The sequence below is a fragment of the Dama dama genome, chromosome 23, assembly GCF_033118175.1.
Source record: "Dama dama isolate Ldn47 chromosome 23, ASM3311817v1, whole genome shotgun sequence".
In the NCBI taxonomy this organism is placed as follows: domain Eukaryota; kingdom Metazoa; phylum Chordata; class Mammalia; order Artiodactyla; family Cervidae; genus Dama; species Dama dama.
This window is the reverse complement of record NC_083703.1, coordinates 14307583-14330636: the sequence shown is the minus strand read 5'-3', so window position 1 is coordinate 14330636 and position 23054 is coordinate 14307583. Positions and strand designations below refer to the sequence as shown.

The window sequence follows — 23054 nt, the reverse complement described above, 5'->3', positions numbered from 1 at the left end:
GTCCAGGGCCGGCTTCCCGAGGCCCCACCTCCTTCCGACTGGCGGGTGGTATTTGTCCCGCCCACTCCCGCCCGCCCTGTTCCGCTTCCGGTCGTCTGGGCGCTGGCCCCGGAAGGTTGTTGTCGTGGTGGTCGCGATGGGAAAGTCAGATTTTCTCACCCCGAAGGCTATCGCCAACAGGATCAAGTCCAAGGGGCTTCAGAAGCTGCGCTGGTATTGCCAGATGTGCCAGAAGCAGTGCCGGGACGAGGTAAGCGGGCGCGGGTTGGCCCCGCGCGCACCCCCGCGCCTCTCCGGCGGGACCCCACTGGGGATGCAGGCTGAGGTGCCCGACGCCGCGGCGACGGCCTGGGTCTCCCGACCCCAGGCGTGAGGGCTGCGCAGGGCGAGCCGGGGACTCCACTCAATAGGGCTATCCTTCCCTTCAATCCCCCGTCCTGGCGGGGAAGCCGGCTTTGGACACCTCCTTCCTCCCCAGTCCAATCACCCCAAAAGGAGTAAAGAATGAAAAGGTTATAACCCCAAAAGGAATAAAGAATAAAAAGGTTATAACCCCAAAAGGAATAAAGAATGAAAAGGTTTTCCAGCCCTCCCTGAGAAAGGACGTCAGTCAGGCTGTCATGAAACACGGGATGAGCCTTGCGGCGCTGGACGCCCTGGAATAACAACACCCGTCTCAGACTTGGCTTGGCTTTTAGACATAATCAGGGTACAGACCAGAACTAAGCCCTTGCAAGCTAGTCACCTAACAAGCCTTTGTCGAGCGCCTGCGACGTGCCAGGTCTGGGATGTTTTCTGCGGGTGAGATGTAGACTCTGGAGTCAGAACCAGGAGGCGGAGCTATGTTCCCTTACAAGTTACTTGCTTTCTCTCCACCTGTTTACATATTTGAAAACATATTTGAAAACGGACTAGTAATTGTCCGTTCTTGTGAGACTGTTTGAGTTTTAAATGAGTGAATTATCTGCAAAGTGGCTGAGGGGCAGATATTGAGAAGCTTTGTAGACTGTGCTGTGGAGCACTTTTTTCCCATTATTTAGGTGGATGATAAAAGCACCTGGAAAAATTGACAGCAGGCTAGTGACGGGATCCTATTTTTCTCTGAATGTTGAATTGGGTAAGAAAGGAAGAACACTGGACACTTGGAATAATGTAATCCAGTGTTTCTGCAAGTGAGGGATGAAATACTTTAGGTGGCACTCACATTGAATGACACTGATAACAGTTTTTCTCTTTCATTTCTCTTTAGTTCTCTTTACTACTACTCATGGTAAAATTCTCACACAGAAAACTAGTACAGGGAAATCCATATACCCTTTACCCAGATTTAACATTTTAAGTATTTTGCTGTGTCCTTTTCTTTGAAATATTTTAAAGTAAATTACAGACATCAGGATATTTCACTTCTAAATGTTTAAATCAGTTCAGTTCAGTTGCTAAGTCATGTCCAACTCTTTGCGGCCCCATGGACTGCAGCATGCCAGGCCTCCCTGTCCATCGCCAACTCCCAGAGTTTACTTGAACTCATGTCCATTGAGTCGGTGATACCATCCAACCATCTCATCCTCTGTTGTCTCCTTCTCCCGCCTTCAATCTTTCCCAGCATCAGGGTCTTTTCCAGTGAGTCAGATCTTCGCATTAGGTGGCCAGAGTATTGGAGTTTCAGCTTCAGCATCAGTCCTTCCAATGAATATTCCGAACTGATTTCCCTTAGGATGGACTGGTTGGATCTCCTTGCAGTCCAAGGGACTCTCAAGAGTCTTCTCCAACACCACAGTTCAAAAGCATCAATTCTTCGGCGCTCAGCTTTCTTTATAGTCCAACTCTCACATCCATACACGACTACTGGAAAAAGAATAGCTTTGACTAGACAGACCTTTGTTGGCAAAGTAATGTCTCTGCTTTTTAATATGCTGCCTAGGTTGGTCATAACTTTTCTTCCAAGGAGTAAGCATCTTTTAATTTCATGGCTGCAGTCACCATCTGCAGTGATTTTAGAGCCCAGAAAAATAAAGTCAGCCACTCTTTCCACTGTTTGCCCATCTATGTGCCATGACATGATGGGACCAGATGCCATGATCTTTGTTTTTTTGAATGTTGAGTTTTTAAGTCAGCTTTTTCACTCTCCTCTTTCACTTTCATCAAGGGGCTCTTTAGTTCTTCGATTTCTGTGAAGGGTGATGTCATCTGCATAAGGCTGGTGTCATCTGCATATCTGAGGTTTTGATATTTCTCCCGACAGTCTTGATTCCAGTTTGTGCTTCATTCATTTAAACTCCAGAAATGTTTAAATATGCTCCTCTAAAATATTAGGAGATTTTTCTACATAGTCACAATATATGTCATGACACATAACCAAATTAATAAAAATTTCTTCAAGACTTCTCTGGTAGCCCAGTGGTAGGGGATCCTCCTTTCAATGCAGGGGACGCAGGTTCAGTCCCTGGTTGGGGGACTAAGATCCCACGTGCCACGGAGCAGCTAAACCCATGAAGCACAATCACTGAGCCCCCAAGCCCTGGAGTCCACGTGCCTGTGATTAGAGACTCCATGAGCCACATGGAAAAATAGATCCCTTATGCCGCAACTCTAAGACCCAATGCAGTCAAATAAATAATTTCTTCGTATCACCTGGTATATACTACATAGTCACACTTTCTCAATTATTCCCATGAATGCTGTGTAAAACTTTTTTTTTTGGCATAAGGAACTGCATTCAGTGTACTGTGATAAACCATAATGGAAAAGAATGTAAGTGGGTGTATAACTGAATTACTTTGCTACACAGTGGAAATTAACACATTGTAAATCAACTATACCAAAATAAAATAAAAGTAAAAGCAAAAAAAAAAAACAAAACCCAGTTATTTTTCAAACCAAGATCCAGTCAAAAGCAATACATTGGATTTAGTTATTAGAACTTTTTTAAAAAGTAGACTAATTTTTCAGGTTCACAGCAAAAATGAAGTACATTTTTTGAAAGGTACAAAGATCTCTCTTACCCACCCTGCCCTCAATATGTATAGCCTTGCAGATCGTCAGCGTGGTGCAACAGAATGGTACTTCTGTGACAGTCAGTGAGGCGATTCGTGCATCATTAGCACCAAAGTGCATATTTTGTATTAGAGTTCACTCTTGGTGTTGAGCATTCTGTGGGTTTGGACAAATGTGTAGTGACTAATATCCACCATTATACTGTCATACAGAATAGTTTCACTGCCCTAAAAGTCTCAGTGGTGTGGTATATTAGGAGTTTTAATTCTCTCTCAGTTTTAAATTTGAGACATAGCACCTTTCCTTCCCCCTGTTTGTTTTTCTTGACATTGACTTGAAGAGACTAGGCCAGTAGTGATCCTGGAGGATTCCGTTTTAACCATTACGTTTTCTTGCGGTTGTCTTTTGTCTTCTTTCTCTAACCCTTGTAGTTTCTATAAACTGGGTCCTGGCAAAAATTGTGTAGGCTTGTGTGGATGACAAAAGATTAGGAAGCTGCTCTGAGCAAGGTTGAGGTTGGACTCAGGACAGTGGGAAGGGGGTTGAGCAGAGGGACCCGGTGAGTCGTTAGGAGGGCTGAGCAGACACAGCGCTGTGGAGGTGGAGGCCTCTGGGGTGCGGCCGTCCTGCGTCCTGGACTGGGTGCAGGTCGGGACGGCGCTGTTCCCATGGTGGGGAGGCAGAGGAGAGGCACTTTCTCATGTCTCTTACTAGTGAAGAATTAGGTTCAGATGTTAAGCAGCATAGATGCAAAGTCAAAACTTGTATTTTTTTTTAATCATCTGAAGAATATATAGATTTAGTGTGATAAAGATTATATATATTAGGAAATAGTGTCTTTTGGGTAATGAGCTAAAGTATAGGAGTAAAGTATAGGAACGTGAGTGACAATGTAATACTTTTCCTAATGGAAATTCACTACTGACCCATTTTACTTCATTATATGCCTCGAAATGCTTGCTTAACACTTTGTATGAAGTAGGTGCCCAGTAGCAATTTGTTAGAGTCAAAACATGAAATCACTCTTTGTTTCTGTGCCCTGTAATATTTCTTACTAATGTCTGTTTTCTAAAGCGCCATTTTTCTGTCTGTTTAATCTTCTGGGATTCTTCTTTGATTAGCAAGGTTGCAAAACTCAGCTTTATAAAGTTTTTTTTTTTTAAACAACAGGGTGCTACAGCCAGTGACTTAATTATTTTTTATAATTTATCATCAAAGAGCAGTTATTTATGGTTTAATTGCTTATTAATTTATTAATAAGTGTTATTAATGTTACTTATTAAATTGTTATTTTCTATTAAATTATTGTTATTTATTATTAATTTAATTAAATACTTTTAATGACCTAAATCAGAATTTAACTACTGCCTTTGCATTTTTATAGAATGGCTTTAAGTGTCACTGTATGTCTGAATCTCATCAGAGACAGCTGTTACTGGCTTCAGAAAATCCACAGCAATTTATGGATTATTTTTCAGAGTAAGTAACTCAACACCATCCTTATCTCATAAGCTTTATTCAGTTGGACATTAAGGAGATGCTTAATATTGTATATATTGGAGGCTCTGATTATTCCTTACAAATTAATGTGATAGCTGCATTAACTTTATGCTCCATTTTTGTCTTCTTTTGACAACTTATCATTGTGTGGAATTGTTAAAAAAAAAAAAAAGTATTTCTCATTATTCAGTCTTTCCTTCCTTCCACATCAAACATAATGAAAAACTGTCTTTTATTCTAAAACAGCTGTGGCTGAGAGCATAGCTCTGGAATCAGACTGCCTGACTTTTCAGTCCTTCAGACCTGGCCTCTCCACTCAGGAGCTGAGTGACTTTGGCTGAACTTCTGGAGTTTGTCTATAGATATTGTATCTTCTCAAGTATTGTCTTTCCTTCATAGGGTTTATGTGAAGATTCAGTTCAGTTCAGTTGCTTAGTCATGTCCAACTCTTTGCGACCCCATGGACTGCAGCATGCCAAGCTTCCCTGTCCTTCACCAACTCCCTAAGCTTGCTCAAACTCATGTCCATCGAGTCGGTGATGGCATCCAACCATCTCATCCTCTGGCGTCACCTTCTCCTCCTGCCTTCAGTCTTTCCCAGCATCAGAGTCTTTTTCAAAAGAATTAATTCTTCAGTGCTCAGCTTCCTTTATGGTCCAATTCTCACATATGTGAAGATTAAATGAATTAATATTTTTAAAGTGTTTAAAAGAGTGCCCATTACTTGATTAATATTAGCTGTTAGTTATTATTATTATTTCAGTACACAGGTATTCTGATATTCTGAACAGTGATACGTTCTACTATGCAATGTCATAACATCATACTCATTAATGCCAGTCAGTGCTGTCAGAAACACCTTTAAGTATTAGGAAATGTGTCAAATTCATGGTGGTGGATACTAACTTACCAAGTTTCCCTTTTTGCTTGGAAGCTCAGATTTTATATTGGCAACAAATATTGTCACTTGTTTTCCTTGATGTAACAGGCTCATTTTGTTTATTTTTGAGAAGAATATATACTGAATACTTCATTTGAAATAACTGTTGTCTACCTGTCTGTCATTTCTCTAATACCAAGTGATGCTTTCATGTTTTTGTGCTGGTAGGGGTTGGGAACAGCCTTCTTTTCCTTTTCATCTGTAAAAATTCTGTTTGTCCTTCACCACCCAGATTAAAGATTGCCTCTGCCTCCTGGCATCTCCCTCATGGCTTCCTGTGATATCTTATTACATCTCTTTTTCAGGTTAGCTTAGCCAAGCAACAGTTTCACTTCTGTTGTGGTTATGATGGTTCTGCTAGGTTGTGACCTCAGTGAGGATTTGTATCTTACTCACCTTGTTTGTCTGGCACCTAACATTGTGCTTAGCTCAGAGGGGCACGTTAAGTGGCAACTTCACATGGAAAGGGCAGTTTTGTTATTGATAGAATGGGGTTACTACACACATTCACTGAGACTTCATGAAGCAGTGAAACTTCATGAAGAACCCTCTCCAGAGACCCATGGTCACTTTGTGCTTGCTTCACCAAGACAAAGTTTCAGCTCCAAACCAGCTTTTAACTTGAATTCTTGAAAGCTATAATCTTTCAGGATTCTTCCCTTGTTCAGTGTTTAAAGGTTCATAACAGATGTTCACGTAGATATTCCATATATCATTTGCTCATGCAAACTGTATGGTGGCTTAAATTTCAGGAAGATGATGCTGTATATTTGTAGAAATTACCTTAATGCTTTCCCTTCTTGCTTTATTAGGGAATTCCGAAATGACTTCCTAGAACTTCTCAGGAGACGCTTTGGTAAGCACCTTAAGTCTTGTGCACACAGTGACTTTGTAGTCTTATAATCTGCTCAGGGTCTGCCCTGTTGTATTTTGTTCTCAGGCACCAAGAGGGTTCACAACAACATTGTTTACAATGAGTACATCAGCCACCGGGAGCACATCCACATGAATGCCACGCAGTGGGAGACACTGACGGATTTTACCAAGTGGCTGGGCAGAGAAGGTGAGAACAAGAGGTGATGTGAGCGGTTGTTACATGGCTGCATTGTGGGCAGGGAGAAGATGGTCCTGTATTCTATGTGCCAGGCGCTCAGTTGTGTCTGACTGTTTGTGACCCTGTGGATGGTAGCCCGCCAGACCTCTCTGTCCACTTTCTGTGTAAATTTACGGAAAAGAGGTTGAGTAGGGCAGTTAGAAGCTAGTGGAGAGGAGTGCCTCCTCCAGGGTTGCTTTTGTGCGCTGCGGGTGTGTAAGGGCGTCTGGAGCTGTTCCCTTGATCATGCCAAGATTTATCACTGAAGCATCCACTCGCTAGGTTGAATATCAGTACCTGTCCTCTTCCAGTTTTTTCCCCCACATTCATTTCACTTTCACAAACTCTTGTTGAGGCAAATTTTAAATTTGCTGCCTCTTTTCCCATTTCTAATAGGATAGAACATTCGGGAAAAGAAAAGAAGAAGAAATTTTTTTTGTCATTGTATTACTTATTCAGTGTGTTTCTTTATTCCATTTTCTGGGGAAGTTTTCTGCTAGTGAAGTCAGGAGGAATATCATGTACTCAGTGGATATTAAATGCTTAGACACAGTTGAATAAATACTAAGCAGGATAATCGTTTTTTAATGTTTCCCTTGTTTAAATGTGTTGGCACAACCTAATCAGAAACCAAAATAATATTTTTTCTATTTAAAAATATTAAAAGTATTCCAATTAAAATCTAAATGTCGTAACTGTAAATATGGAAAATTCACATACTGTATGAATTTGTGTATTTGAACATGTTTGAATGAGTGTACTTGAATGAATGAGTAATTACTGCAGACAGATCACATTTATATTTTCTTTCAGCTTTGATTGTGTACAAAATTAAGAGTATCCATTACTTTTTTTAAGGTTTGTGCAAAGTGGATGAGACACCAAAAGGCTGGTATATTCAGTATATAGATAGGGACCCTGAAACAATCCGCCGGCAGCTGGAACTAGAGAAAAAGAAGAAGCAGGACCTCGATGATGAAGAAAAAACAGCCAGATTTATTCAAGAACAAGTGAGAAGAGGTCTGGAAGGGAAAGAGCAGGTGGGCATCATCCAGAGATGCAACAGACAAAGGTCTGAAGAAGCACAGTCACTTATTTGTTTAGGCCTTGAACCGCATTTTGTAGGATAAAGCGCGTGGCCTGGTATAAAAGCCCAGATTGTGAAGTAGAAACAAACCTGGGTCACTTGCGGACTTCCTGCCTTCACATGCTTATGTAATAGTGTAATCTTCTAAACCTGTTTCCTCACCCCTAAAATAGAGTCAGCACCTAAAGGTGAAGACATGAACAGGTCAGTGCAACCAATTATAGCCATTGCAGTGCTGGGGAAGACCACAGTGTGTGGGAACACAGAGGGCCGGCACTTGTTCCAGCCTGGGGCGACACAAGAATATTTAAAGGTAGATACAGCCCCCAGGCTGAGGAGTCTTGAGGAGTCACTGGGTCAAACCCAGGTGAACAGGGGAGGGAAGGCATTGTAAAATTGTTTCAGGTGTTAGAGTAACTAGATCAAGGCGTTTATTTTAGCAGATAGTTATTGGTCACCTCTGTGTGCCAGGCATTCTTACAGGCACTGGGGATACAGTAGTGGAGAGAAGATGAAAATCCCTGCCTTCAAGGAGCTTGTATACTAGACATGTGTGAGAGCAGGAAAATATAGCCTAGTGTGTATGTGAAACCACTAGCCATTGAGTATTGTTAAAAGCTTCTTATTGTGATGTAGCATACATAAAGTGTATGGCATGCGTGAATCTTAAGGTTACACTTCCATCAACTTTTACTTATGTATGTGTCTTTAGATGAATGGATGGGTTGATCGACCTATAGATAAGTAGATAGTCCATGTGCCACCCAGATGAAATATTAAGCATTTCCAGTATCCTAGAAGGATCCCTCATGCCCATTCCTAACCAGCACCCCTTGTCCCCAGAGAAGGAAGCACTGTTCCAACACACTGTTATTAATTGTTGGTTGGTTTAACCTGTCTTTGAACTCTGGAAGGATGGAATCATGAGTGTGTTGTCTTTTATCTATGTATTCATGCATTCATTTATTTTTATTGATGGCATGTTCTCTTTGTGTCTGGCTTTCCTAGCTCAGCATAACGTTCTGTGTGTGTCGTCCACCGTGTCCTTTCCTGTTAGTGTCCTTTCCTCTTCTTGACTGATGTATAACATTTCATTTTATGAATATAAGTCTGTTTATCCATTCTCCTGTTGAGAAGCATGTGGCTTGTTTCCAGCTCCTCGCCCATCCCCCATACAGTGTCTTTATTGGAAGATGTTTACAATACATGTAATCTCTTATTTAGTACCTTAACTGTTTTAGGTAGCAAGTTATAATTTACGGCTATTGAATAGTGTTAGTAAATGCACTGTGAACCGAACCTTCAAATTCTTTTTTTTTTTTTAAGGAAGTCCCTGTTTTTACGGAATTAAGCAGAGAAAATGACGAAGAAAAAGGTACTTTTCTTCCTGTTTGAAAATAGATGCTTTTATCCTGGCCCTGCCAAAAACTAGCAACATGTTTGGGAACAGGACATATTGTCTACCTGGACTGCTTTATTCTCATTAGTAAAATGAAAAGGTGATAACAGTGAATTAGATGGAATGCCTTCAGCAGCAAATAACCAGACTGAGTAAAAGTAGCCTAAACAGTAAGGAAATCCTTTGCCATACCAAGACTCCGACTCCCAGAGATAGGGTGGTTCCGGATGTCACACTCTCAGCAGCTGGACACAAGGTGGCTGCCAGCACTCCAGCCATCATATGCAGACCCAGCGTGTCCAGAGGAGAACAGAGCGCCTGTTTCTCTTCTGGAGTCCCCTATGAGCAAGTAAGCTTTTCCTAGAAGACCTTCTTCTTAGCAGCAGACTTCGTTTTGAATGTCATTGGCCAGACTGTATCTCGTGTCCACCTCAAAATCAGTCACTGGGAAAGGAAATGGAATGATTTTGATTGGTTTAGACCAAAGAACTGTATTTATCCCCTCCCACAGGTCCCACCTCTTAGTCCCATCCCCTTGGGTGTTAGGTTTTTAACCTTTGGATTTGGGAGGGGACACACCCCTTCAGACCATAGCATCCCCCAAGCTATGTGTGAGGCCTACAGACACGGAAACAAAATGGGATTCCTGTTATCAAGGGGAGAGGGGAGGCGGAGTGGGGAAGGGGCCAAGGCCACATGCTGCATCCAGTGAAGGTCTCTCCCTGCTCTGTAAGCACCACTTCATTATATTTTACAGGCGTTTATGATCTCTGGGTAGGAGCATTCCAGGTCTCATTTATTCAAAATGTCCATGAATTTCTGTGTGACTTCTTTGTGGTATTTACCTGATGTTTTACTAGAATTTTCCCCAAATATATATCGAATACCAGTTCTTTTCTTCCAGTTACGTTTAATCTGAATAAAGGAGCCTGTAGTTCAGGAGCAGCATCTTCCAAATCAAGGTGAGCCACGTGGACAGGTATCTTAGAACTTGAGAGTTTGGGTGGAATGTCGATGACTATCTTAAAAGGTGCAGGATTGTGAGTTATTTTTTCTAGTTGTCATTTTCATCTCTTTTTTTTGTTTAATGGTTGATTTTTTTCTTAGAAACTTTTTTTCTTATTTGCCTGTGATGAGCTGATTCTGTTTTTTGAGGAAAGGCTGATTTTTTACTGAAATGCTTCACATGATAAACATTAACTTCTCCCTGACTCCTTCTCCACTCAGTGGTTCTTTATGTGCTATGGCAGTAGTGTTTGTTTTTCTATCATAGCCCACTGTGTTCACTGGGTTATATACTTTTTGTCTTACCTGCTGTATTATGATTTTCTGAGAATAGAGATGAGACTTATTCAGCTGCCTCCTTGCTGTGTGCGTGCTCAGTCACTTCAGTCATGTCCGTCTCTCTGCGACCCTGTGGACCATGGCCCGCCAGGCTCCTCTGTCCATGGGATTCTCCAGGCAAAAACACTGGAGTGGGTTGCCACTTCCTTCTTCAGCGACAAAGTATGAAGTGAGTGAGGTGAAGTCACTCAGTCGTGTCTGATTCTTTGCGACCCCATGGACTGTAGCCTACCAGGCTCCTCCGTCCGTGGGACTTTCCAGGCAAGAGTACTGGAGTGGGGTGCCATTGCCTTCTCCACCTATCTCCTTAGCATCTGGTAAAGTGTAAATGTGTCAGTAGACACTCAGTAGCAATCGCCTTCCCTTCTAAAGGCTGTGGTACCGAGCAGGAGCTGACCAGCCTTTTCTATAAAGGGCCACATAGTGAGTATTTTAGGCTTTGTGGGCCATGTGTCTGTCACCACTTCGCTTAACTGTGCTGTCGGACTGAGGAAGCAGCCACAGACAATACGTAAGCGAATGAGCCCGGCTGTGTTCCAGTTCGATCTCATTTATGAAGGCAGGCAGTAGACTGGGTCTGGCCCTCAGGCTGTAGTGTGTCAAGCCCCGGGATGGCCCACGGTCAGGTATTTGTATCCACCCTTGGTGTTCTCTTTTCTCGAGGGCCTCGTGTTCTTCCACCAGATGCACGTGCTACTTGTCATGTGCGGTGCACTCGGTTTTAGTCATGGAGGTTTAAAGATGGAGAGGGTATTCAGGGGGACACCAGTATCTGGTGGAATTTATCTTTTGAGCTGGGTCATATTTGCTATTTTCCTTCATATTCTACATGATGCTTATTTCTGTGCTTAGTCAGTCAATTGTGTCTGACTCTTTGTGACCCAATCGACTGTTGTCCCCAGGCTCCTCTGTCCATGGGGATTCTCCAGACAAGAATACTGCAGTGGGTTGCCATTTCCTTCTCCAGGGGATTTTCCCAACCCAGGGGTCGAACCCAGGTTTCCCACATTGCAGGCAGATTCTTTCCCAGCTAAGCACCAGGGAAGCCCAATGCTTATTTAACCTAACTCAATTTTTTGTTTCGGGGGAGGGTTTGTTGTTGTTATTGTTGTTTAGTTAATCACAGTGGTATATAATTCAGTGGCATTAAGTAGATTCACACTGTGGTACAACCATCATCTGCATGACTTTTCATCCCCCCAAGCAAACTCTGCACTCTCAAAGATAACTCCCCACTGCCCCTCCCCTCAGCCCCTGGTTGCCTCTGTTCTGCTCGTCTGTCTCTATGAATCTGAGCAGAATCACATAGTATTTGTCTGTTTGTGTCTGGCTTCTTTCACTTAGCACAGCGTCTTCAAGGTGTATCTGTGTCTAGGCATGGATCAGCATTTCTTTCTTTAGTCTCGATGGTAATGTCCCCTTGTACATGTAGACCACGTTTTGTTTATCCAGTCATCTATTGTGAGCGTTTGAGTTGTTTTCACCTTTTGGCTCTTGTGATTCATGCTCTTATGAACATCGGTTTACAAATATCTGTTCACATTCCTGCTTTCAGTTCCTTTGGGTGTTTATCCAGAAGTGGACTTGCTGGATTATATGGTCATTCTGTATTTAATTTTTAAAAGGTTTTCCACAACAGCTGTACCATTTTACATTCCAACATTTGCACAGAAGGCTCCAGTTTCTCCATATTCTTGCAAACATTTGTTATTTTTGTGTGTTTTTTTTTTAATAGTAGCAGCCTAATGAGGGTGTTTCATTTTGGTTTTGATTTGCATTTCCCTAATGATTAGTGATGGTAAGGATCTTTCCATGTGCTTTTTGGCCATTTATAATCTCTGGAGAATCACTTATTGCCCATTTTTTAACCAGGTTTATTTATTATTCAGCTTAATTTTAAGAAAAAGTAACATCTTTAGTACAACTCAGTTTCGTATTTTGTAAATTTGACAATTAGACTGGTAAGGTTCAGTGAGTCAGCAAATATTAATAGAGCATATATTTGGGTCACAAGATGGTTACTGCTACTTTACAGGGGGAAAAGAAAAAAATACATACGTATATATACATACATACATACATACATACATATATATATGGATATATGTAGTTTCTGCCCTCCTGTGAGAGAAGAGTCATATACAAAGGGCTTTATGTGAGGTGGAGTGGGGTGCCTGCCCCAGAGTGCTCTGGCAGTTCAAAAAAGGATACACTCCAAGAAATCTCATGAAGAATGGATCTTAAAGAATTTCAACAAGTGGAGAAAATGGAAAGACTGTTTTGGGCACAAAGAGGCCTGTGCAGAATTACAGAGGCTTGAAGCACAGGCAAGGCTCAGTCAGTAGCAGACTGTTCAGAATGACAAGTGTACAGAGTAAATCGGGGGTAGCATCCTGGGGCCAGTGGTGACGGTTGTATAGTAGCACTCAAAAGTTGAGAATGTGCGCTGGGAAGACTTCAGACTTCAGGCAGTCAGGAGTAATAAAAACTTTCATGCTGAATGTTGAAATCTTTGTTTTAAAGAAGTGGAACCAACAGCAATGTGCTGGACTTCTGCTGGCCGTTTTACAAACCTCTCACCTGGTTGATCCATGCGGTCCAACTAGAGTTGGGCCACATTATAATCCCTGTTTATAGCTGGGGAACTGGGACGTAGGGAAAATTGCTCAGGGTCCTAGCAGAAGTAGAAAGAAACCCTTGTGGCCCCGGCCTTAAGGCTGATGCTGTTGTCCGTGGCTCGGGCACGCGGGTAAGGTGGCGCTGGCTTGGGGGTGGGGATAGGAATGGCCCCGTGTTCTCAGGGTGCTCCCAGTCCTGTAAGTGAGGGATGTGCCCGTCATTGTTTTGACTGATCTGTAGTTAACCGTGTTTAACAGGCTGCTTCTGCGTTGCTCCCTTCACCCATTATAAAGCCTGTACCTTTGCACGGTTTTTGTTAACAGCACACTCCTCTTCCCCTCAGTTCTTTGGGACCAAGTGCCCTGAACACGATTGGAACCACGGCATCAGTGAAGCGGAAGGAGTCCTCCCAGAGCTCGGCTCCGTCAAAAGAGAAGAAGAAGAAGAAGTCTGCCCTCGATGAAATCATGGAGGTGAGCTTTATGAACTGCATGTCCACTCTAGCTATTCGGTGAGCCATGTGATTCCAGCCAAGGAGAGTTAAACAATTTAACCAATTATGAGATTAATACAAAGAGGAAAATGTGCTGAGGCCAAATTGGGGGTGAAGAGCCCAGATGCAGTTCCATCTGAGTGGAGCCAGAACCTCCCTAGACAGGTGCCTCAACTGCTGTCTGCAGAACTCTTCCTGAGATTGTGGTCAGTAGATTTCGTTTAGAAGGACCATCGTGGTGATTGACGCCAGAAATGAAAGCTCTGCACACCTTTTTGGTGGCTCAGAAAATTGGCATCCTCCAGGGATCTCTTCTGCTGCCTCTTAACTTCCACTTAACACCTCCTAGCTGGGAAGAGAATGTTCAGACATATTTTTAATTTGATTAAACCAGATAGTCAGTTTATGTGACTGTGATTATCTGACTTAAAGCTATACTTCTGCTTTAAATTTACTTGAAATTCTGGAGTCATTCTGCAGAAGGTTCTTAATATATCCCTAAATATCACGTTTCTCCGTTTCACCCCACCACCTTCCCTGATCAATAAATTTATGAAATTTTCACATAATTTATGAAGAGAAAGAATAAATGGGTACAAGAGACTGACTTTTTTCCCTCTTAACATCTTTTCCTCTGGGCTCCTCACCCTTTCCTTCATTTAGAAAGGGATAGGAGGAAACTGTTTGGTCTTCCCTATTGTTAGAAAAACAGAAAATGCAGGGCAGTCAGAACAGCTTAAAGTATAACATATTGCATGTACACTGTGACATGTGTTCATTCTAGCGTTCAGCCCACATGGAGTTGCTATTATGTGCCGGGCATCATGCGAGGGCCTGCGTGTGTGGAGTAGGGAGAAAAACATGGACCCTGCGTGTCATGGAGCTTTTGCTCTAGCGAAGGAGACATCCCAGACCAAGTGAATCAGTAGATGAATAATTACAAAATGGGAAGCCCTAAGGAGGTCTGAAGGCAGGGAGTGGGGAGATTGTTCCTTGGATGAGGCGGGGTAGATCGCTACTTCAACCTCTGAAGGGAAGATCCACGTGGCTGGAGCCCAGTGAGCACTGGAGTGGCGGCATCTAACGTTAGAGAGAGCAGGGGCAGCCCTGCAGAAGTCTTAGAGCCCATTTTGAATTTAATTAAGTGAAGCAGAAAGCTAGATCTACCTGCTTAGAATATAACATGCCAAGTTTATAGAGTATTCTTTGTTCATATTGGGAAGTTGGTGGAATTAAAATGAAATTTCAGATCAACCAAAGAATGGCACTGTTCATTCCCTTTGAAAGTTGGTACTTGGGTCTAACTGAGCAGCTGAGAAAGGAAAGGGTGTGAGGTGCAGTTCTGCTGTGGTCAGCATGTTTCCTTTCGGTCACCCTTCTGTGTACGTGTCTCCTGGTTGTGTTTCCTTCTCCTTCACTCGACATCTTTATCATTCTTGTCAAACAGGGAAGCTCCTTTTTGCCATCAAACTATACCCAAGCGCACTGTGCTAGGTTGGTCCATAAGAGTTACATTTTTACCCCTGAAAACATCACCTGTTTGCTGTCTGGGGAAGGAAGGAGGTGTGGGACTGTGTGATGCTGGCAGGCAGCCTCGCAATTGACTTGATAGAGGCTGTTTGTGTTTTATCTTCTTGGTCAGTTGATTTGCCTGTTGCTTATTTTTTTAGAGTTGCTTTTTTTCATTCAAAAATAAATTGCATAAAATGTTTATCAGAGCTTGCACATTATATCAATCTTCTGTGAAGTGTGTTTTATGGAGTTCTTTTGCTAAATAGAATGTTATTAGAAATAAACTGAATATTTTAAAGAGGTAACTGTTTGAATGTCTCGCGTGTCCTTCAGATTGAAGAGGAGAAGAAAAGAACTGCACGGACAGATTACTGGCTGCAGCCTGTACGTATCCCACTGGGCCTTCTTATATCTAAGTGTGCTTTTATGTGTGTGCTAAGTTGATACAGTTGTGTCCAACTCTTTGTGACCCCATGGATGGCAGCCTGCCAGGCTTCTCTGCCCATGGGATTCTCCAGGCAAGAATACTGGAGTGGGTTGCCATGCCCTCCTCCAGGGGATCTTCCCAACCCAGGGGTCAAACCCACGTCTCCTGTGTCTCCTGAATTGCGGGTGGATTCTTTACCGCAGGGCCTAGTGCTCTTAAGTGGATGATTTAAATGGTCTTTGATATAAATGGCTAAATTTCTTAAATATCCGTCACTTCTGGAGATACATTTAATGACTCATCTGTGCATCTGCTCTGTAAAGTCCTGGTTGTACCTTTGTTGGAGGGTGGCTTCCTGTTCTTGAACCAGTAATGTTCCTTGAGTTTAATGCCAAATTTTTGTAAGGGCCCCTTGAATTTAAGCCTAGAATTATTTTCTGGTTTTGCTATCTGTGAAAGACCTAGACTAGTTGAGATTGCTAGGTAGAAGGGCTAGATTTCAGGGAACCTTCACTGTGGAAATCAGCCATGAAATATGCATTTTTTCCTCTTGGTAACCAACTGTGTTGAGTTAAAAAGAGAAAGAAGAAATGAAAGATTACTAAGAAAATGTCTTGCCATTGTGCCAGGAAGGCTTCCAACTCCAAAGGGTCTTATTTAAACAACAGTTAACATTTTACTATGATTTTTTGGTGAAATGGTTTAAAATGTAGGATCAAGAGAGAAAAGGTAATTTAAATTGTTCCTTCCATCTTTTTTTTTTCCCCCTAGGAAATCATAGTGAAAATTATAACCAAAAAACTTGGAGAGAAGTATCATAAGAAGAAGGGTATCGTAAAGGTAAGACTGTGAAGTTATGGATGGAATTTGGGAAAGGAGCTGGTGGGGGGCTGGGTAAAGCCTTCGTGATACTCCTCAAAAACCAAGTCCTAGTAGCAAAAGCAGTGTGTCTAAGGTTTTTGATGGCTGACTGCACAATGGTTGGAGAAATATTCTGTTTCCAGCCATAGTATAAACTGTGGTTTGCTTTCTTACTGGAGCAAATAGTATAGGTGCCCATGGCCATGTCTTAAAAAAATTCAGCGAGTACACCTTATGCATTCCCATCGTTGTTGACAGGCAATGTAATGATGCCCCAGAGTTCTAAGGAGGACTTCCTTGTGTTTAACCTGAGAGGCTTATCTTGATTGCCCTAGGATTTTAAAATTTAAAAATCAGCTCTCTAGTCTTTTTCTTTCTTCTGCTTTTCCTAAGTATAGTTTCATGCTAGCAGCCAGCCCTTGTGCCTGCATAAATTGCCCTCCTAATGTATTTAAACAAGGCAGAATTGTTCCTCTCCCTATATGTCTTAAAGACTTATTCTAAGATCTCCAGCCTTTTCCTTCCAAGTGAAAACCTCAACTAAACTTTGAATTGAATTCTTTAAGGACCATAGCCTGATCATATATGGCTTCTAGAAAATAAACTCCATTGATATTAATAGAAGGAGTTACTCTTAAAACAAGTTGGTCTTACCCTTTGATTAGAATTTCATTTGTTTTCATTTATTTATTTCTATCCTTGGACTTCATATTGGCATCTCTCTTCTGTTATAAAAGTGTTGGTTTTACATGACAGGAAGTAATTGACAAATACACAGCTGTCGTAAAGATGATTGACTCTGGAGACAAGCTGAAACTTGACCAGACTCATTTAGAGACAGTCATTCCAGCACCAGGTAAATCACTCTGCAGACCCTTTAGTACATATACCATGGGAAGAAGTGAGTCCATTCCTACTGGATATTATTCAATAGCTCCAGATGTGAGTTTCCTCTTGAGAAACATGTAATCGCCTGTTGTAACCAGCCTGTTTGACTTGGTGATGCGGTTGTTTACCCGTCCTCTAAGGAAGCTATTCTGTGGCATGAATAAATTTTCCCTTCCTAGAATCTGTTTTTTTTTTTTCCCCCCAGAAGCAAATCATAGACATGTCTGGATAAAATCAGTCATGTTAGGATGATTCTTAATGCATTTGTTTAGCCATTTGAGATAGTAAAGTAAAAGTTAGTATTATTTTGCTTTTTCTGTTCCTTAATCATCTTATACATTTCTAGTGTAAATGCCACTGTGGTTAGGTTGTCTGCCTCTGACCCAGAACCCTTCATGGTATTATCATTGCTGGCACAGTGATGTTAGTCTCTCAGACTTGGTTTATCAGATCAGATCCCGTTATTCTTTCTCCCTAAAACAAAATTCATTTTATGGATTAGGAATTGTGGACTTTTTTTTTCAAAAACTTTAGTGAAGTGTAACTGACATAAACTGCATCTGTGTATAAGGTACATAATTTGATAAGTTATAGCACATACCTGCTCCCGTGAAAACCCTCGCTACCATCACGTTAGTGAATGTACCATCACCCCCCGCAAAGTTCCCCATTTCCTTTATAGCCCTTTGCTCCCCACTCTGCCTCCCCTCTCCCTCAGGCAGCCACTAGTCTGCATTCCACCATTAGCTCCTACTTTTCTAGAATTTTATAGAAATAAAATCATACCACGTGTCCTGTGTGTGTCTGGCTTCTCTCAGTAAGCACATTCATCCATTATTCTGGATGAATCTAGAATAATGTTGTGTGCCTCTGTACCCTATCCCTTTTTACTGCTGAGTATTTCATTATGTGGACATACCAATCTCTATCCAGTCACCTACTGATGGACATTGGGATTGTTTAAAGTTCTTGGCCATTACAAATAAAACTGCTATATGAACATTCATGTACAGATCTTTATACAGATATATCTTTTCTGAGACAATTTTAGAGATAGAATGGTTCAGTAGGCATATGTTTACATTTTTATGAAACTAACAAGCATCCTGTGATTTTAAAAATAGGCAAAGTAAGCTGAATTTTTTCTGGTTATTTATGGGCTCTGGGCATCCCCTCCAAGAACCTTATGCTCTTTGGTCTTAAATTAAAACATCCCTTAACAAATAAGTGGAAAAAATGAGGAGTGTTATAATGTGATGGTGATCGAAGTATCTACAAACTGTACTTTAGAATCATACAGATAATAAATGATTAAGAACTTGCATTGTGTTGATGCAGTGCAATTATATTTGGCTGTAAGAAAGTAGAAGAAAGTGGCTCTTCTTTGTATTAAGTGTTAACTTTTTCTGTTGCAGGAAAAAGAATCCTTGTTTTAAATGGAGGCTACAGAGGAAATGAAGGCACCCTAGAATCCATCAATGAGAAGACTTTTTCTGCTACTATAGTCATTGAAACTGTAAGTATATTTACAGAAAGACAAATTTCAAAGTGCTTTTAAAATGTGCCATGGTTTTTGTCATTGAATTGGTGATTTGTGAGTTTGGGTGTTCTGTTTGTATTCTCTCCTGTTTGGAAATCTGTAAGGTTCCCCCGCCCCGACCCTGCCACCCCACCCCTTATTTTTAAGAGTTTTTTTGACATGGAACATTTTTAAAAGTCTTTACTTATGTTTTGGTTTTTTTGGTTATGTTTATGTTTTGGTTTTTTTGGCTACAAGGCCTGTGGGATCTGGGCTTCCCTGATATCTCAGTTGGTAAAGAATCCACCTGCAATGCAGGAGACCCCAGCTCAATTCCTGGGTTGGAAAGATCCCCTAGAGAAGGGATAGGCTACCCACTCCATTATTCTTGCGCTTCCCTTGTGGCTCAGCTGGTAAAGAATCCGCCTGCAGTGTCGGAGACCTGAGTTTGATCCCTGAGTTGAGAAGATCCCCTGGAGAAGGGAAAGGCTAGCCATTCCAGTATTCTGGCCTGGAGAATTCCATGGACTAGTCCATGGGGTCTCAGAGAGTCAGACGTGACTGAATGAATTTCACTTCATGTGGGGTCTAAGCTCCCCAACCAGGGATTGAACCCACCACCCCTGCCTTGGAAGAGGGTTTCTAAACCACTGGGCCACCAGGGAAGTCCCTGTATAAGCCTGGTTTCTTTAATAACTGACATTGCTGAAGCAATTTATCTTCCGATTACAAAAGAAATACCATACTTGCTTGTCTTAATCTGTTCACACTCCTATAACAAACTACCGTAGACCAGGATGACTTTAGAAACATTCTGGAGGCTGAAGTGTCACACCAAGGCGCAGGCAGTGCTGGGTGTCTGCTGAGGGTCCGTATCCTGGTTCATGTTCTCTCACTGCTGGGGGGTGGGAATCTCTGGGGTCCCTTTGCAGGGCCACTAATCCCATCTTCACGGGCTCTGCCCTTATGACCTCACCACCGCCTAACACCATCACATTTTAATGTATTGAATCAGTTTTGGGCGGGACACAAACTTCAGTCTGCAGCAATACTCTTGTATAAAAGCTGAAAATTACAATTTAATATAAATACTTTAAAAAAATTGCCCATACGCCTCCAGGCAAATGATAACCTCCATTAATATTTTAGCCTGTTTTTCCCCCATCTTTGTATTTTATAAAATTGTGTATAATATGTATAGTTTTGTATCCCAGTTTTTTCCCCCTCATATCTAATATAAACTTTATCTGCCAGAGTGTAATTAGTGAGGAATGTATAATCATGATTAATGGAGGAAAGCCACAGAGATCAGTAATTTTTCAGTGTTCTTCCTTCTTTCATAAGGGATTTAAGGTAGGCGAGATCGATAAAGTAATTCACTCACAGGAATCTGACATTTAAGTAGAATTGCTGGTTCATTTAGAATTGCCCCACTGAGAGCTCTGCTCACAAGAGTGAGACCTGACCTGTCTTCAAAGGAAGGATCTGAGACGGGGGTTTTAGAGCCCTGCATTGCTGCACTGTGTCATCTCCATCACGGGGAGCGTGACGGGCTGCGTGTGGGTGGTGCGTGGCCTGGGCGAGCCCCGTGTCACCCCTGTCCATTCCGTGGGCTGCGTGTGGGGGGTGCGTGGCCTGGGCGAGCCCCATGTCACTTCTGGTCCACGGCCTGCGTGTGGAGGGTGCGTGGCCTGGGTGAGCCCCATGTCACTCCTGGTCCGTTCCGTGGGCCGGAGCGCCGTCTCACACCACGCCTGACCAGGGGGGGCCAGGAAGGGGGACAGGAGGTACTGACTAGCCAGCAGGTCTCCGCCACAGTATCTAGTGGTAACGCATCCCACCCAGCATGAAGAAAACACGACCAGTTCCTGACAAGGACACCATAGGGTATTTTTTAAAAATTCAGAGTCATGAAGATCTGTTAGCTACCTTAATGGTGTCTTAGGGGTGTGAAAAAGGCACATTGGCATCCAGAAGCATATGTCCTTTTCTTGTCTTGTAAGTGCATGTGTGTTTTTAACTACTTCTTCAATTATTTTAATTTGTAGGGCCCTTTAAAAGGACGCAGAGTTGAAGGAATTCAATACGAAGACATTTCTAAACTTGCCTGAGTTTGAAAATTTATTAACATCACATTAAAATCTTAAAGCATCAAATTGGTGTTCACCAAGACATTACAAGACTCTACTGTGTTAGGGTGTTTCTTTTTATAAAACAAATGGATTTATTTAAATATTACTGTAGTTGTTTAGCCTAACTTATAGAAAAATCTAATTATGTCTTGTGAAGTATCAAAATTATGTAATTTTGTCCTTGTTGTTTTTGTTGCCTTTGTAGTATTTCCTTGATTTTTTAATCTACATTAAAAGAATATTATTGTAAAGTGTTGTAAATAGGATAATGTAGAACTATTGTAGAGCAAATCTTTCATATACTCTAAATTTATATTTTCATCAGTAAAGTAGTAAAGTTGGATGTAATATAATTACATTTTTAAGAGTCAAACTATAAATAGAATAGCTTTATTGAGATGTAATTCACACACTGTACAGTTTCACCCATTTCAGTCCTGGGTGTTCATTGGCAGGACTGATGCTGAAGCTGAAACTCCAATACTTTGGCCACCTCATGTGAAGAGTTGACTCATTGGAAAAGACCCTGATGCTGGGAGGGATTGGGGGCAGGAAGAGAAGGGGATGACAGAGGATGAGATGGCTGGATGGCATCACCGACTCGATGGACATGAGTTTGAGTAAACTCCGGGAGTTGGTGATGGACAGGGAGGCCTGGTGTGCTGCGATTCATGGGATCGCAAAGAGTCGGACACGACTGAGCAACTGAACTGAACTGAACTGAAAAGTGGACATTTCAGTGGTTTTTAGAATATTTACAAAGTTGTTTGAAAATCACCATTGTCTAATTTGGGAATTTTCATCTCCCCAAAAGTAACCCTGGATCTATAGTCACTCCAGACTACTGGCAGCCACTAATCTGCTTTCCATCTCTGTGAATTTGCCTGTCTTGGACATTTCATAGAAGTGGAATCATACAGTATATGGTCTTTTATAACCAGCTTCTTACACAAAGTGTAGTGTTTTCAAGGGTTATCCATGTTGTAGCATGGGTCACTACCTCATTTTCATTCAACGGTAGTCTTTTGTATGGATATATACCACATTTTTTAAAAACTATTCATCAATTGGAATTGGATTGCTTCCGCTTTGAGGCTGTTAGGAATAACACTGCTGTGAACATGCGTGTACAAGACTTTTTGTGGTCATACATTTTCAGATCCTGGGATTGGAGTCACTGTCACACTGTAACTCACTCATGTTATGCCGTGTCTAACATTTGAAGAGCCATTTCCATAAGGAATGGCTTGCCCTGATTATGGTGCAGAAATAAAACATGATGCTTTTCACAGGCCTCCCCCAAATCTGTAAGTTTGGAATCAACTCTGTAGTTTTCTTCACAGAAGAAAGTTTTATCCCTACATCTCACATTCTTTTCTCCAACATCTTCCTGAAATTATCACAAAGTAGTTATTGAGGTTGTTTAATTTTTTAAAAATCAAGCATAAAAATATGATTCTATACTGTAGAATTGTTTTCCCTATAAGGTTTTAGAGGCCAATATGGTTATATTAAGCAGAGTAACCGCAGACACCTAAAATCAAGTCTTATATTGACCTTTTTTCTTTCTTTTTTTTTTGGCTGCACCAGACAGCTTGCAAAATCTTAGTTCCCCGACCAGAAATTGAACCCCAGCCCCCCTGCAGTAGAAGTAGAGTCCTGACCACTGGACCACCAGGGAATTCCCTGACTTTTCTTTTTAAAACATTCTAAGTTATTATTCTTTTTAAAAAATAGACTTTATTCTTTAGAGCAGTTTCAGGTTTGCACAAAACTAAGCAGAATTGATGAACCTCCACTGACCTGTCATCATCAAAGTCCATGGTTTACATTGTTGTTCCCTCTTGGTGTACATTCTGTGGGCTTAGACAAACGTATGATGGCGTGTATCCACCATTATGGTATCGTTCAAAATAGTTTCGTTGTCTAAAAATCCACCTCATTTCCCTCCCTCCCCACCTCCGTTAGCCACTGATGTTACTGTCTACATAGTTTTGATCTCTCCAAAATGTCATAGTTGGACTCATACAGTATGTAAGCCTTTGCAGACTGGCTGCTTTTACTTAGTAACATGCGTTTAAGTGTCCTCTGTGCATCCTCTCACGACATGATGGCTCATTTCTGTTTAGTGCTGAATAATATCACAATATCCGGATACACCACAGTTTACTTAGCTGTTCACCTACTGAAGGACATCTAGGTTGCTTCCATTTTTCTCAACTCTGAATAAAGATGCTGTAAACCTC

The 23054-nt window shown here is 41.7% G+C and overlaps 1 protein-coding gene across 1 annotated transcript; it reads left to right on the top strand.

The window, feature by feature from the left end:
* Nucleotides 1–80: 80 nt before the first annotated feature.
* On the top strand, nt 81–23054 carry KIN (Kin17 DNA and RNA binding protein). Its single transcript, XM_061126041.1, has 13 exons — nt 81–250; nt 4379–4473; nt 6247–6290; nt 6375–6497; nt 7386–7567; nt 8941–8989; nt 9918–9975; nt 13320–13449; nt 15315–15365; nt 16180–16248; nt 17026–17125; nt 18573–18673; nt 20725–23054. The coding sequence occupies exons 1-13, from the start codon at nt 137–139 to the stop codon at nt 20785–20787; spliced, it is 1179 nt and encodes a 392-aa protein (XP_060982024.1). The 5' UTR covers nt 81–136; the 3' UTR covers nt 20788–23054.